The sequence below is a fragment of the Salvelinus alpinus genome, chromosome 17, assembly GCF_045679555.1.
Source record: "Salvelinus alpinus chromosome 17, SLU_Salpinus.1, whole genome shotgun sequence".
NCBI classification, from domain to species: Eukaryota; Metazoa; Chordata; class Actinopteri; order Salmoniformes; family Salmonidae; genus Salvelinus; species Salvelinus alpinus.
Window position 1 is genome coordinate 26,362,044 of NC_092102.1, and position 16,719 is coordinate 26,378,762.

The 16,719-nt window shown below is 42.7% G+C and overlaps 1 protein-coding gene across 4 annotated transcripts in view; it reads left to right on the plus strand.

Moving 5' to 3' along the window:
• cfap74 (cilia and flagella associated protein 74) overlaps nucleotides 1–16,719 on the plus strand; it is a 48,849-nt gene that overhangs the window by 6,945 nt on the left and 25,185 nt on the right. For all 4 annotated transcript variants that reach the window (XM_071348233.1, XM_071348234.1, XM_071348235.1 and 1 more), the window contains exons 13-21: nucleotides 594–758; nucleotides 881–999; nucleotides 8,105–8,171; nucleotides 8,268–8,357; nucleotides 8,606–8,803; nucleotides 9,034–9,169; nucleotides 9,596–9,750; nucleotides 12,165–12,287; nucleotides 12,654–12,775. In XM_071348233.1, the coding sequence (XP_071204334.1) occupies nucleotides 594–758; nucleotides 881–999; nucleotides 8,105–8,171; nucleotides 8,268–8,357; nucleotides 8,606–8,803; nucleotides 9,034–9,169; nucleotides 9,596–9,750; nucleotides 12,165–12,287; nucleotides 12,654–12,775 (1,175 nt within the window). The remainder of the gene's footprint in view (nucleotides 1–593; nucleotides 759–880; nucleotides 1,000–8,104; nucleotides 8,172–8,267; nucleotides 8,358–8,605; nucleotides 8,804–9,033; nucleotides 9,170–9,595; nucleotides 9,751–12,164; nucleotides 12,288–12,653; nucleotides 12,776–16,719) is intronic.

A 16,719-nucleotide genomic window follows, 5' to 3' on the forward strand; every position in this document is an offset into this window, starting at 1 on the left:
TTGGGTTTGGGTTGGGAGCTGAGTTGTAATGAGAAAAGGACCATAGGCCAAAATTACTCAGCTCCTTAACTCTTGAGGGTGAGACTGAAATCACTGCAATTTTCCTAAATGCATATCACATTAGCGCTCTCCCTCAAAGGCTGATGTCTTGTCTTGTTTGTGTTTGGATGCTGCCTTGCCTGCCATGATTAACTGAGCGGGACATGAATGGCCTGTCTATGAGAATTCAGAATGGTCTCCACTGGTAGACAATAACTACAGGCCAGTCTCTACAGTACGCTACATATTATGCAACTACTAAATACAATCATACACTGTTTTGTTTGTAGAGTTTGTCTACTGTAGTGTACTTGTGAATTTAGAGATGCTGCCTCTAAATAATTGTTAACATATTGTTTATTTCATTTGTTCCATGGCATGGTGTTGGTTGCATTGGCCATGCCCTCTTGTGCCAATATGGCTTTGAAAGAAAAATATGCCAAAATGTTATATCTGTTTGTTTAAAATTCAAGCTGTAGTATATCAATATATAGATATTTTTCAACTTTGAAATATGACCTGAATTGGTGTTCATTTCCCCCCTGATTTTCCAGAGCACTCCAAATGAAGATGCTAAATCATTACAGTCGCGAGCAGAGAGACAGGATATGTCTTTGCTGCCGGTAGGGAAACCTCCAGTGGCTGGTAAAAGAGTTATACAAGGGAAGGAATTTAAAGGCTCACCTTTCATCAGCAAACCAGAAATCATCCTCTTCAAGGTACATTGTTCTGCATTGTGTAACTATTTATTGTATTGCAGAACATGCAGTTATTTCATACTGTGCAGTCATTTCAGACAAAATTACATGCAGGTATTTCACAAATCCAAATACTGTTGCAGGATTTTGATGTGGGACAGATGTACAAGAAGAAGGTCACCCTGACTAATGTCAGCTACACAACCAATTATTGCAAGTTACTTGGTGTCACCATGGAACTGATGGATTTCATTTCTATAAGGTGAGCGTTGTAGCCTAAGTTCCATGGTAGGTTGAATTGGAACAGAAGTGGGAAACAACTGTCTTGCTATGCGATCAAAACCTGTTACTCATTTCTCGTAGGCTCAGAAAAACAGGGAATAGTTCATGTATGGGTCTAGGGTCAAATTGTTTTACAATCCTTCAAATGGTCAAATGAACAATTTAAGGTTGGGTAATCTGATTCTAGATGTTTGGTTGGGTCCGCACAACTTCTCCCTCGAGCATCCACCCCCAAGCAAAGCCTACACACTAGCTCAGTTTTGGTAATGTGTTTCTTTGTCCCGAGCCTCCATCCATCCCTCCCACCCACAAAACAAAGGAGGGATGAGTGTTACACGTGGGTCCCACACCACTCACTCTTTCCCTTTCCAGAGAGATAGTGAGATAACTCTGACTTTATGCAGTTAGGTGGGCCTCTGCTCTTTCTGCCTCGGTGAGTGAACTAAGTCCTCGTCCTCCCAGGCTGCTGCTTGCTCAAACAGAGCCCAGTCAGAGTGTCTCGTGGTTGGGTTGGTTGGAGCCTTGGCAGGGCCTGTCTGCACACATCGACTCCACACACACACACACACACACACACACACACACACACACACACACACACACACACACACACACTCTACTTCTCAGTGAGCCGTTCAGCTCAGCTCACCCATTACTCTGAGGTGCCGGTGCCACAGCCTATCATCTACCAGTACTGTGACCCAGAGGAGGAGGATCCTTCATTGGGTCTATAGTATGCTGTAATATCACTTTTGAAAAGGTAGATTTGAATGCCTTAATGGAATGTTGTTTTAAGTACCCGAAAGATCTGTACCCAATAGATTTTCTGGTGAAAATGGGGAAGGATTGCTATAATGTACTATAATGCAAGCAATATGGTTGTTGTGATTGATAAAATAAATTGGGGACTGTTATGTAATCTGTAATGTGGATTTTAGCATTTTGTTTTGGAGGATTATTCTTTTAAAATGTTATTTAAAAGGCCTTAAATGACCACTATGTTCAGGGCTTAAGTATCTGAAATCAACATTTGCTCAGCGGTAGACAAACGTTAACCAAGAACATGCTCTGATTTTTACACGCCGCTCGTCCATCGTTCTTTCGACGCCCCCTGATATTCTAAAAATGGCTCCCCATCTCTCTTCTCCCCCAGTGTAGCTGTGTGTGTGCCAGGGCTGATTCTCTCTGCCATGTCTTAGCCTTACTGCTGGGACTCTGCTAGGTGGACTGCCCAGGCTCTGCCAAACGTTACTAAGGCGTTATACACATTAAAATGCAGCACTTTTACAGCTTACATTTTTTTAAATAAGCAATTTGGCTTACTTACATCCTTCAGTGCTTTTAATGCTACTGCCTAAGACTGAGCCAGAGCCTGAGATGGTTCCAAAATGGACACCTGACTCAGAATCTGTCATATGGCTCCTCTATTCTGGTTAATGTGACAGGACTCATGTTTTGACACAGCACCATATGTAGCCATCAGGCATGTTTTGGTGTTAACAATGTTGATGAACCACCTAGTGCTAATTGATTTGTTATAGGATCAGTGTCACCCAGGAGGGTTTGATAATGTATATGCCAGGCAGTCATACTGCACCTATGGGCTCCTGCCAGATATTTTTAGTCTAACTGTAAATATGGCCTGATATACTGTACTGTTCACCACATGTCTTCAACATGGTCTCACTCAACACTCAATCCCTAGTGAACTGTTCTCTTTTTTTCTTTGAAAACATTTATTTTGAACCTAGAAAGACTGCCTCCCTCCATGCATTCATATGGCATTTAGAAAGCAGACTGTCAGATATTGTAGGTCAGGGGTCCCCAATTACATTCAGCCGTGGGATCGATTTTTCCTTGAGTGGATGGTCGGGGGCGGAACATAGTTATAAATAATTTGCACACTGCAAATTGACTGCAATAATCCCGAACAGATATAGTATGTGACAAAAAATTGAATAATTTCAAACCTTGATTACATTGGGATACGATCACATATCCCTCTCTATTTACAAGAATACTTGGGAGCAGATTTCCTAAATTATCACTTTGAGCTGATTTCCTAGTGATTTTACAGTCTTTTATGTCTAACATTAAAAAAATATATATATATCCCCAAAAAATAAATTTGGCCCACGGGCCTCCTATTGGGGAACCCTGGTATAGGTAGATACAGTAGATAGTACATACTTTGTTAAAGTGTGACTCCTCTTATTGAGACAACAGATGTTGGTTGTGTTCTGTGATCCTGCCTGTGAGCGTGCCCATTTTGGCCTCTCATTCATTTCCAGGGCACAGCAGGCTACTGTCGACTGTCTTTGGAACTACTGAAAGTCAATCTGATTTCTATCTATTTGAAATAGCATGATATGACATATGATTTCTCTCACTAGTATTTTAACACATTTTGATGTAAGTATGTAAATAAATACATAGCATAGGGTATGTATAGGTGTGATTGACAGGCTTCAAAATCAGAACAAATTTTTAAAATGAATATCATTTTGAGTTGATTTCCTGGTGATGTTACAGTCTTTTATGTCCAACAACAACATAAATAATAATAATACAAATATATTTCTCAGAAAACCAAATAAAATCCCCATAGGGCCACCTATTGGGGAACCCTGATCTACAGTATGTCCTATTTGGAGAGGGGTGAGGAATGGGAGCCAGGGAGCATTTCAGCCCTCCTCTCCTAGCCTCTCTGCCAGAGGACTGTCCAGATCAAAAACCCTCTCTTGTCATTGGAAAAAGAGGTCACTCAAACTAGTCTAGTCAAATTGGTTGAGCCTGGTTGTGTCAGACTAAAAATAGGTTTCAGCTCAAGTCTGTGACATGAGAGCAATATACTGTATAATAATTGGAATCATTAAGCCATAATCACACAATAGTTTGATACTGATTCTCAGCTTGTGCTGTACAGCCTTCTTTACTGTTGTGCTTATGGTTGTTTTTTCCAACTCATTGTTTATCTATTGAATTTTGAGAAATTCTCCTGCGGCCTTTTCGCTCCACCGTATCGATTGGGTAGCCTTCTATATCTTTTGGAGGCTGGAACATTTGGAGTGCTCCAGGGCAATCTCTTGGCTCTGTCTGGCATGTGTCAACAGATACACATGTTGCAATTGAATATTTGGGATACTGGCTTTTGCCTCGAGATCATTTTTTTTAAACGTGGTCATCAGTATGCGCTAGTACGCTATACAATATCAGACATACAGTGGGGAGAACAAGTATTTGATACACTGCCGATTTTGCAGGTTTTCCTACTTACAAAGCATGTAGAGGTCTGTCATTTTTATCATAGGTACACTTCAACTGTGAGAGACGGAATCTAAAACAAAAATCCAGAAAATCACATTGTATGATTTTTAAGTAATTAATTAGCATTTTATTGCATGACCTAAGTATTTGATACATCAGAAAAGCAGAACTTAATATTTAGTACAGAAACCTTTGTTTGCAATTACAGAGATCATACGTTTCCTGTAGTTCTTGACCAGGTTTGCACACACTGCAGCAGGGATTTTGGCCCACTCCTCCATACAGACCTTCTCCAGATCCTTCAGGTTTCGGGGCTGTCGCTGGGCAATACGGACTTTCAGCTCCCTCCAAAGATTTTCTATTGGGTTCAGGTCTGGAGACTGGCTAGGCCACTCCGGGACCTTGAGATGCTTCTTACGGAGCCACTCCTTAGTTGCCCTGGCTGTGTGTTGCGGGTTGTTGTCATGCTGGAAGACCCAGCCACGACCCATCTTCAATGCTCTTACTGAGGGAAGGAGGTTGTTGGCCAAGATCTCGCGATACATGGCCCCATCCATCCTCCCCTCAATACGGTGCAGTCGTCCTGTCCCCTTTGCAGAAAAGCATCCCCAAAGAATGATGTTTCCACCTCCATGCTTCACGATTGGGATGGTGTTCTTGGGGCTGTACTCATCCTTCTTCTTCCTCCAAACACGGCGAGTGGAGTTTAGACCAAAAAGCTCTATTTTTGTCTCATCAGACCACATGACCTTCACCCATTCCTCCTCTGGATCATCCAGATGGTCATTGGCAAACTTCAGACGGGCCTGGACATGCGCTGGCTTGAGCAGGGGGACCTTGCGTGCGCTGCAGTATTTTAATCCATGACGGCGTAATGTGTTACTAATGGTTTTCTTTGAGACTGTGGTCCCAGCTCTCTTCAGGTCATTGACCAGGTCCTGCCGTGTAGTTCTGGGCTGATCCCTCACCTTCCTCATGATCATTGATGCCCCACGAGGTGAGATCTTGCATGGAGCCCCAGACCGAGGGTGATTGACCGTCATCTTGAACTTCTTCCATTTTCTAATAATTGCGCCAACAGTTGTTGCCTTCTCACCAAGCTGCTTGCATATTGTCCTGTAGCCCATCCCAGCCTTGTGCAGGTCTACAATTTTAGCCCTGATGTCCTTACACAGCTTTCTGGTCTTGGCCATTGTGGAGAGGTTGGAGTCTGTTTGATTGAGTGTGTGGACAGGTGTCTTTTATACAGGTAATGAGTTCAAACAGGTGCAGTTAATACAGGTAATGAGTGGAGAACAGGAGGGCTTCTTAAAGTAAAACTAACAGGTCTGTGAGAGCCGGAATTCTTACTGGTTGGTAGGTGATCAAATACTTATGTCATGCAATAAAATGCAAATTAATTACTTAAAAATCATACAATGTGATTTTCTGGATTTTTGTTTTAGATTCCGACTCTCACAGTTGAAGTGTACCTATGATAAAAATTACAGACCTCTACATGCTTTGTAAGTAGGAAAACCTGCAAAATCGGCAGTGTATCAAATACTTGTTCTCCCCACTGTATGTTTCCTAATTGATTAGGAATTTCTGAATACTGTTTCTTACATCAGTAGCTTTAAGAATTGATGGCTAACCTTTGCTCCTGTTATGTTGTGCCGATCATATATCTGAATAACAGCTTAATGTCAACTTTTGACCCCCCTGTTTTCAATTATATTCCTTTTCTTTTCCCTGCAGACACAACATCCTTTAGTATTGAAATAGTTCTGGATGCTTTTTTTGTAGAATGTTGCTGTTATATTCATTTTGAACTTGTCTTACTTGTTTGCTTTTTACACAGAACTTAGCACGTGGAACTTAGCATGTGGAACTTAGCAATTAGCGCACACACACACACACACACACACACACACACACACACACACACTATGTTGCCATTTCAATCTGCCTCAAATGCATCCATAATGTTTAACATGATCTGGCCAAATCTTCACAACCGTTGTGTAAATGGATCTGCAATATAATTCCACTGAGTATGGAGAATATCATGCTGTGTTGTCTCAATGGCTTTGAAATGTCTGTCTGCAGTATGAATGGCTGGTGCTGATCATAACATGTTTTCATGTAAACTGCTCTTTAACAGTGCATTCGGAAAGTATTTAGACCCCTTGACTTTTTCCACATTTTGTTACATTACAGCCTTATTCTAAAATTCATTAAATAGTTTTTTTCCCTCATCAATTTACACACAATGCCCCATAAAGATAAAGTGAAAACAGGTTTTTAGAAATGTTAGCAAATATATTCCAAATAAAAAACTGAAGTATTGAAAGTAAATTCAATTGATTGGACATGATTTGGAAAGCCACACACCTGTCTATATAAGGTCCCACAGTTGACAGTGCATGTCAGGGCAAAAACCAAGCCATGAGGTCGAAGGAATTGTCCGTAGAGCTCCGAGACAGGATTGTGTCGAGGCACAGATTTTTATTTAACCTTTATTTAACTAGGCAAGTCAGTTAAGAACAAATTCTTATTTACAATGACGGCCTAGGAACAGTGGGAACACTGCCTTGTTCAGGGGCTGAACGACAGATTTTTACCTTGTCAGCTCGGGGATTCGATCTAGCAACCTTTCGGTTACTGGCCCAATGCTTTAACCACTAGGCTACCTGCCGCCCTTCTGGGGAAGGGTACCAAAAAATGTCTGCAGCATTGAAGGTCCCCATGAACACCGCGGCCTCCATCATTCTTAAATGGAGCTGGCCGCCCAGCCAAACTGAGCAATCGGGGGAGAAGGGGAGGTGACCAAGAACCCGATGGTCACTCTAACAGAGCTCCAAAGTTACTCCGTGGAGATGGGAGAACCTTCCAGAAGGACGACCATCTCGCAACACTCCACCAAACAGGCCTTTATGGTAGAGTGGCCAGACGGAAGCCATTTACTCAGTAAAAGGCACATGAAAGCCTGCTTGGCGTTTACCAAAGGCACCTAAAGGACTCTCAGACCATGAGAAACAAGATTCTCTGGTCTGATGAAACCAAGATTGAACTATTTGGCCAGAATGCCAAGCGTCACGTCTGGAGGAAACCTGGCACCATCCCTACGGTGAAGCGTGGTGGCAGCATCATGCTGTGGGGATGTTTTTCAGCGGCAGGGACTGGGAGACTAGTCAGGATCGAGGGAAAGATGAACAGAGCAAAGTACAGAGGGATCCTTGATGAAAACCTGCTCCAGAGTTCTCAGGATCTCAGACGGGTGAAGGTTCACCTTCCAACAGGACAATGACCCTAAGCACACAGCAAAGACAACGCAGGAGTGGCTTCGTGACAAGTCTCTGAATGTCCTTGAGTGGCCCAGCCAGAGCCCGGACTTGAACCTGATCCAACAGGAGAGACCTGAAAATAGCTGTGTAGCGACATTCCCCATCCAACATGACAGAGTTCGAGAGGATCTGCAGAGAAGAATGGGAGAAACTCCCCCAAATACATGTGTGCCAAGCTTGTAGCGTCATACCCAAGAAGACTTGAGGTTGTAATCACTGCCAAAGGTGCTTCAACAAAGTACTTAGTAAAGAGTCTGAATACTTATGGAAATGTGATGTTTCACTGTCTAAAACCTGTTTTTGATTTGTCATTATGGGGTATTATGTGTAGATTGATGAGGGGAAAAAAACAATATAATCAATTTTAGAATAAGGCTGTAACGTAACAAAATGTGGGAAAACCCAAGGAGTCTGAAGACTTTCCGAATGCACTGTATATCCCACTATGTGTGAGATGCATTTGTTTGAATTGGGTTGAATCTTCTGTTTCAGCTTCGAGCCTCCTGGTCCAATATCAGCTGGGATGGCCTGTGACATGCAGGTCATTTTTCAACCAATGGTGAGTCAGTCAGACAAACAGACAGACAAGCATACCCATCTGTCTCCAAGAGTTATTTACCTCCCTAACAAATTATCACCATTGATGTCCTTCTAGATGAATAAGGATTTGAAGGGAGAGGTCCAGTTTGTGTCAGCAGCTGGCCCCTTCTCTGTGCCCATCAGATGTACCATTAAGAAATGTGATGTGAGTACTAAGAAGGACCTCGTCTGAAGAGTGCCGATTTATCTTAGTATCCTACTACCTGCTGTCATCTGCATATTTCCTGAAATTGCTGCACACGGCCCTCAATTCTTCTATTCCTTATGTATAGTATTGCATTTACAATCTTGGGATATTCATCTCTACAAATGTACCCTCTCAAATACTGTGTACCTCATCCATGTGCTTTCTTAGTACTTATGCACCTTTTCATTGTGTCTCATGACTCCTAGCTGTCTGTGGACATCGACCTTATTGTCTTTGGTACCCACGTGGTGGGCCAGACCATTTCCCGGGCTATCACCCTGACCAACAGGGGGGCCCTGGGGACATGCTTCACCCTGGTCTCCTCCCCCTGCCCTAGCCTAGCGCAGTCCCAGCTCCAAGCCCAGGCTCATGCCTTGTCTGAGGCCTCCTCCGCCAGCACCGAGGTGAGACACTGACCCTTGATCCCAGTCATATGCATGTCCCTGTGTCATATCAGGTTTATAGAAACATTACAGTAATATATACTTTTTTACCATGAGCAATTGATTCCTATGTCCGGCTGTCTTGTTAGCGGCGTGCACTGTAATTTGAATATATCCAATAGACACTGCTCTGGCCAGTGCTGGACAGTGGTATAGGGGTTTTGTAAGTGTGTGTGTGCTTGTGTGTGTAGCTTTCACAGGAAAGGAGCACTTCAATAGCAGCAGCCTCTGACAGCCAGGAGAGCCCTGCATCACGGGACTCAGGAGAACTCAAATCAGAAAGGAAGAGTCAGGAACCCTTGCTAGTCTCAGACTCCAAACAGTCAGGTAAATGAAGCACACATGCCTCTTTGATGTGTTAAAAAATTCAACAGTTAAACTCTCTACTCAGCATGTTTTTTAAACCTGACTAATAGATGCTTTGATAATTATATCAAAGCTCATGTTATCAGTTGTCAGTAAAGTTTGTCAGATCAGTGATCACCTCCGGGAAAGGAGGAAGGAAGGTTTCCCTTGCAAATATTGGAGAGTGGATGTGTGTGGATGCATGCTTGTATGTACGTGTGTGTGTGTGTGTGTGTGTGTGTGTGTGTGTGTGTGTGTGTGTGTGTGTGTGTGTGTGTGTGTGTGTGTGTGTGTGTGTGTGTGTGTGTGTGTGTGTGTGTGTGTGTGTGTGTGTGTGTGTGTGTGTGTGTGTGTGTGTGTGTGTGTGTGTGTGTGTGTGTGTGTGTGTGTGTGTGTGTGTGAAATTAGGGGCCCAGACACCTGCTGTGTCAGAGACCCTGGGGGGTGTGGAGGCTGCCTCAGGAAGACGCAGCCTGGCCTCAGAGCAGCACGAGGGAGGCCCGGCCCTCAAGGCCAGCACAGAAGAGCCCTCAGACAGCAGCAGTGACATCACCATTGGAGAGGTACAGCACCTTTGAGTAACTGCTATAGTGTTGCTATATCAACACTGGAAAATAATTACTATGGTACAACACCAGTTCTTTGTAGAAGAGACTGGAATGTTGAATGAAGAACAAAAGTTTAGTCAAATTTTTAGTCCATACAGTTGAAGTTGGAAGTTTACATACACTTAGGTTGGAGTCATTAAAACTCATTTTTCAACCACTCACAGTTTACATAACTAAGTTGACTGTGCCTTTGAACAGCTTGGAAAATTCCAGAAAATGATGTCATGGCTCTAAAAGCTTCTGATAGGCTAATTTACATCATTTGAGTCAATTGGAGGTGTACCCCTGGATGTATTTCAAGGCCTACCTTCAAACTTAGTGCCTCTTTGCTTGACATCATGGGAAAGTCAAAATAAATCAGCCAAGACCTCATTTTTGGGAGCAATTTCCAAATGCCTGAATGTGCCACGTTCATCTGTAAAAAAAACAATAGTACGCAAGTATAAACACCATGGGTCCACGCAGCCGTCATACCCCTCAGGAAGGAGACGCGTTCTGTCTCCTAGAGATGAACGTACTTTGGTGCGAATAGTGCAAATCAATCGCAGAACAACAGCAAAGGACCTTGTGGAGGACCTCTATATCCACAGTAAAACGAGTCCTATATCGACATAACCTGAAAGGCAGCTCGGCAATGAAGAAGCCACTGTTCCAAAACCGCCATAAAAAAGCTAGACTACGGTTTGCAACTGTACATGGGGACAAAGATTGTACTTTTTGGAGAAATGTCCTCTGGTCTGATGAAACAAAAATATAACTGTTTGGCCATAATGACCATTGTTATGTTTGGAGGAAAAAGGGGGACGCTTGCAAGCCGAAGAACACCATCCCAACCGTGAAGCACGGGGGTGGCAGCATCATGTTGTGGGGGTGCTTTGCTGCAGGAGGGACTGGTGCACTTCACAAAATAGATGGCATCATGAGAAGAGAAAATTATGTGAATATATTGAAGCAACATCTGAAGACATCAGTCAGGAAGTTAAAGCTTGGTCGCAAATGGGTTTTCCAAATGGACAATGGACATACTTCCAAAGTTGTGGCAAATTGGCTTAAGGAGAACAAAGACAAGGTATTGGAGTGGCCATCACAAAGCCCTGACCTCAATCCCATAGAACATTTGTGGGCAGAACTGAAAAAGCGTGTGCGAGCAAAGAGGCCTACAAACCTGACTCAATTACACCAGCTCTGTCAGGAGGAATGGGCCAAATTTCACCCAACTTATTGTGGGAAGCTTGTGGAAGGCTACCCAAAACGTTTGACCCAAGTTAAACAATTTAAAGGCAATGCTACCAAATACTAATTGAGTGTAAGGAAACTTCTGACCCACTGGGAATGTGTTGAAATAAATTAAAGCTTTCTACTATTATTCTGACATTTAACAATCTTAAAATAAAGTGGTGATCCTAACTGACCTAAGACAGGGCATTTTTACTAGGATTAAATTATGTCAGGAATTGTGAAAAACTTAAATGTATTTGGCTAAGGTGTATGTAAACTCCAACTTCAACTGTATGTTAAGAACGTAAGTAACTGAATATAAGAGGTGCTATGTAAATCGGGCCCTTTGGTGTTATTATGATACAACTTTTCTTCATCCCCACTTCTCTGTATAGTTCTGTATTGATAGATGTCTGCCTTGGTCTTTGTGTGTGAATGCATAAAATGGTGAATTATCAGATATGAACAAATGCATAAAAAATTACAGCACACACATACACACACACACATCCACACTAGTTCTGTAGTGATAGTCTGTCATTTCTGTCTGTCTCTCCATGGTGGGTTTGTGCACTAATGTCATGTGTCCTGCGGTCTCTACCTGTCTAGTTGTTGGCGCATTCTGGGCTCATTACTCCTGTCTTGGGGGTAATGGTGCATTGCTTCTCCCGCTACCTTTCGTGTGTGTGTTTTCACCATTTTACGCATTTATACACATTGTGCTCCCAGAGAATTGAAACTTTCCTGGAGTGATGTTCCACACTGAAGTGTTCTTCCTTCCACAACGTATTATTGAAATCCCTGTGTTATGGTGCAGAGGAGGACACCCAGCATTGACTGTAGTTAGATTTTATATGACTTTGAAATTTCACATCAGTATCACTATCATGAGATGTAGGGTACTATATTAAAACCAGCCCTAAAAAGATTTCACCTGGAGTGTATTCACTAGGAACCAAACAGAAGTAAATGGGCCAAAATGGGGAGGGACCTACTTGAATTTGTCCAATATGAAACTAGTTTTCATTGCAAAGAAAATTCTGTTGCAGAATGTTTTGCTACGCTGTACACTAATGAATACCGCTGATCCTGCACTTGATGATGTGACTGTTGTTGTGACATGTTCCCTCAAGACTAACTCCCATGCCTAGGTCAGAGAGGGGGAGGTGGGCCCGTTTGAAAGTGTCAAGTTGGAGATTGTATTCACACCCACCGTACCAGGGGAGGCTAAGTTGGACTTCCACATCAAGTTCTCCGACCCAACCTGTGAACCAGTAAGATTTTCCTCATGATGTCATCATCATTACCTGAGTGAACTAAAACTACAGCAAAAGTCTATTCAGCCAAAGCCAATAGCCAGGCGTTAACTTATGTATGACAAAAACAGCTTTCCTCTCTTGAGAATGTGTGATAGGAGTGATGTAGTCAATAAAATTATATGTAAAAATATAAGTTTTGTCATACCCATGGTATACGGTCTGATATATCACGACTTTCAGCCAATCACCATTCAGGGCTCGAACCACCCAGTTTATAATAATATATAATGTGTGAAGGCTAATGAGATGAATGTCCTTCTGGCATATCCCGGAATCATCCAAGCACTAGTTTTGATTGACGGGGGCCTTGTCTATTCACAGATATCCATTGGGGTCCGAGGGACGGCTGTGTGCGTGCCCGTGTGGGTGGCCCAGCCAAGCATTGTCCTGAAGATCTGCATGTTCGATCGCCTCTATCAAGACAGTATCGTGGTCCAAAGCAGGTGAGTCCGTCAATTGGGTAGAGACGGTCATTAATTTACATTATGTACAGTAGACTTTGGCCTGGGCCGGAGTCTGATCTAGTGGTAGTGCTACCAACCGGGTTACAAATCCCACCTCTGCCCTTCCTCTCTGTGTCCCTCCATACCTGTCTCCCTCCATACCTATATCCCCCTCTAGAAGACAACACATTCTTAAAAAACGAATGTAGTGTAATAGCACTTTTCTTGCCGTTTATAATTGACACATTTATATAACTTGTTTCTAGCTGCTGTTGCATATTCTGAGTGCTAGTCTAACACCGTCCCATTTAGCATGTGCTAAATTCTGTTTTTACAGAAAAACTGCTCAAGAAAATCCCTTGCAATCACATGGACAGCTTACTCAAGCTTTTCTGAGATATAACTCAGCAAATGGGGACAATTTAGAATATACAGTTCATAATATTTAATAACATGACCAAAAGCAGGGAAATGTATTAGGCTTCACTTACACCCACCAAACCCTGGGACTACTGTATCGGATGGGGTCCAAGGTCCCCGGATAAGGTGCCATTTAAGATCTCAATCCCCTCTTCTTTAGGTGGGATTGAGCAATAGCAAATCCTTTTTGATTATGAATGTTATACATTATGCCGAGGAGTTAAGAAAGTGCTGCAGGCCATAACGTTTACAGGCATGTCTCTCCACACGTACGTCTTTGTGTCACACGTCACAGTGCGAGAAGGGATTTGTGGCAGCTGCCATCTGGAAGCTGGAGCACACAAATGCATGTGACAATGACCGCGACAGTGACGCCGAGAACGCCAGCTTTTTACCCCCCCCCCAAAAAGTCCCCAAAAATAGACACCAACTAGCATCATACAATATGTTACGTTTGCTCTTTTACCAATGGTATAAAATAATATACTGTGGTGTACATAGAACTGCTTTATAGTTATGGTTGTGTAAAGCAGTTGACATATTTTAGGGGAACAGTGAGAGCAACACCAACCAGCATCACACAAAATGTAATCTTGGCTTTTGAGTCAATGATTTATCCACTTTTAGCATATTTCAGGTGACAGCAAGTTTCATCGCCAACACCAAATCAAATCGAAGCCAAACATTTAAAACCATTTCCACTGACACCTGCTGGGGAGTCAAAGAAGATGACAAAGCAGACGACAATATGCTTTTCCTAAAACCACCTCCTGCCCTCTTTCTTCCCTCACTTATTTATAACAATACCTCCTGTATTCACAACCGTCCTCCTCTCACCCCGAGGAATGAGGCTGAGTTGATTAATGTCTTTTGTTTCTGACGCCGCTCCTCTTCCTACAAAAACAATAGTTGTTCTCTCCGTCGCCTCTCTTTTGAATGGAAGATTCCTAAAAATAGAGCATAAAGGAACGAGTGCCTAGGCATTTCTCCAGTGGCCCTCCTGAGTTGGTTGATTTAGGGTTTATCTTTTGACGTTGCCAGGAGAGGGGAGACATCGCTGTGGTGCTGGTGGTGGTGGGGTAATTACTCAAACTCCCTCTGAGGTGTTGAGTATCCCATCAGGCCTTGGGCCACGTGGGTTTTCACCAAGTGTGCCATCTGGACGTGCAGGGGATGGAAAGTGGCACCGCTACAGTATAGCCATGGGCACCTTGACTAGTGACGTATGTTAGTAGAGGCCTTAGCAAGTCATGAATGTTACAAATTATTATTGTTATGGGCTAGCCTTGTCCCAGTCTTTATGTTTGGCATGACAAGGAGTGGCATAATGGCACAACCAGACTGATACCCAGTCTATCCATGAGCAACTCTAGCACTAAACCACAGTTTCTAAACCCAGAGACGCAACATCGCAAGACTTCCAGGAACACTTGCGAAACAGACCAAGCAGACCAGGCCGCGGTTTGGGGTTTGAGAAGTCAATAAGAGAAGTGAAAAATTCTTCCTTAGTTGTTAATTTGATCAAAATCTAAAGGCACGACATAGATTCGAGCCAATGTCTTAAGTAGTTGAAAATGCAATTACTCCAACCTCGTGAAAATTACAAACTGAGATGTTGTCATTTTTATCAAAAATGACTTTATATCAAAGGAGTGGTTTAATTTGATGGCCTGCACATTGACAATTCGGCGCGAGACGACATTTAGATCAATAACTTGTTCTGCGAATGTGCTTAGCTAGCCAACGCCTACAGGTGTGATCAGGGATTCCAATTGGAGAAGCAGTTTTAGCCCATCTTCTAACTGTACTGTCTTTGACTAAACCTTCCCCAGTCAAGGGCACTAGCATGCAATGGGTGTGAGCGCACTAGTCAGTCAGCTTTACCTAAACCAGATGACAGTGTAAGGAAGTCTATCAGCTCCACAGCTATAAGCCTCCTGGATATATGGGGCTTAGGTCTTTAACTAGTATAACTGAAAGCATTAAACCTCCACCAGCCATGGGCCTTATCACTAACCCTATCTGGTCGAGCGTATTAGAATCTAATACCCGTGTAATACCCTTTTGATAATCATTAGATCACGCTCTTATCCAGTCATGAACAATGGGTGTCAGTTCAAAACCATAACCGGTGGAAAGCATTGGCACTGCAGGAGAACATATAATCATGAAGTATGGCTCATAGAATGAACGTTAAAGAGCTACAATGTTAGTTCTATGGAGAGTCTTTCGTCATGATTAGAGAACATACAGTAAGTAACCAGTCATCCTTTTAACCAGAGTCATAGTACTGAACAAAATTATATATGCAACATGTAAAGTGTTGCTCCCATGTTTCATGAGCTGAAATAAAATATCACAGAATTCTTCCATACGCACAAAAGCATATTTCTCTCAAATTTTGTGCTCAAATTTGTTTACATCCCTGTTAGTGAAAATGTTTCCTTTTGCCAGGATAATCCATTCACCTGACAGGTGTGGCATATCAAGAAGTTGATTAAACACCTTATGCTAGGGACTATAAAAGGCCACTCTAAAATGTTCAGTTTTGGGGCATCTGTGGCATTGTGTGACACGTTTTGAGGGAGCTTGCAATTGGCATACTGACTGCAGGAATGTTCACCAGAATTGTTGCCAGAGAATTTAATGTTCATTTCTCTAACATAAGCCGCCTTCAACATTGTTTTAGATAATTTGGCAGTACGTCCAACCGGCCTCACACGTGTATCCACGCCAGCCAAGGACCTCCACATGTGGCTTCTTAACCTGCAGGATCATCTTAAGACCAGCCACCCGGACAACTGATGAAGTTGAGGAAAATGTCTGTCTGTAATAAAGCCCTTTTGTGGCCTGGCTCCGCAGTGGGTGCCCTCCCAGACCCACACATGGCTGCACCCCTGCCCAGTCATGTGAAATACATAGATTAGGGCCTAATTTATGTATTTCAATTGACTGATTTCCTTATACGAACTGTAACGCAGTTACATCATTGAAGTTGTTGCATGTTGCGTTTATATTTTTGTTCAGTATACAGTGCATTCGGAAAGTATTCAGACCCCTTCACTTTTTTCACATTTTGTTACGTTACAGCCTTATTCTAAAATTGATTATATTGTTTTTTTCCCCCCTCATCAATCTACACATAATACCCCATAATGACAAATCAAAACAGGTTTTTAGACAGTGAAAAATCACATTTACATAAGTATTCCGACCCTTTACTCAGTACTTTGTTGAAGCAAAGTGTTGGTATGAAAATAAATTCAGGCTCTAACACAACATGTGGAAAAAGTCAAGGGGTGTGAATACTTTCTGATGGCACTGTAGAGAACTCTTCATATGTCTCTGCTTTTACCAGCAAAATGAGGAGTTCACTAGACTGCCCTATCCAATTAATATCCAACAAATGGCCTTAATTGATTATATGTCTCTGAATTCCTGGGACAACAGTTTAAAGGTTGTCGTTTTGCTCAGGTAAAGACGGCCACTCCGACACCCCTGAGTGTCCTTGCCTCCGGGAGAAG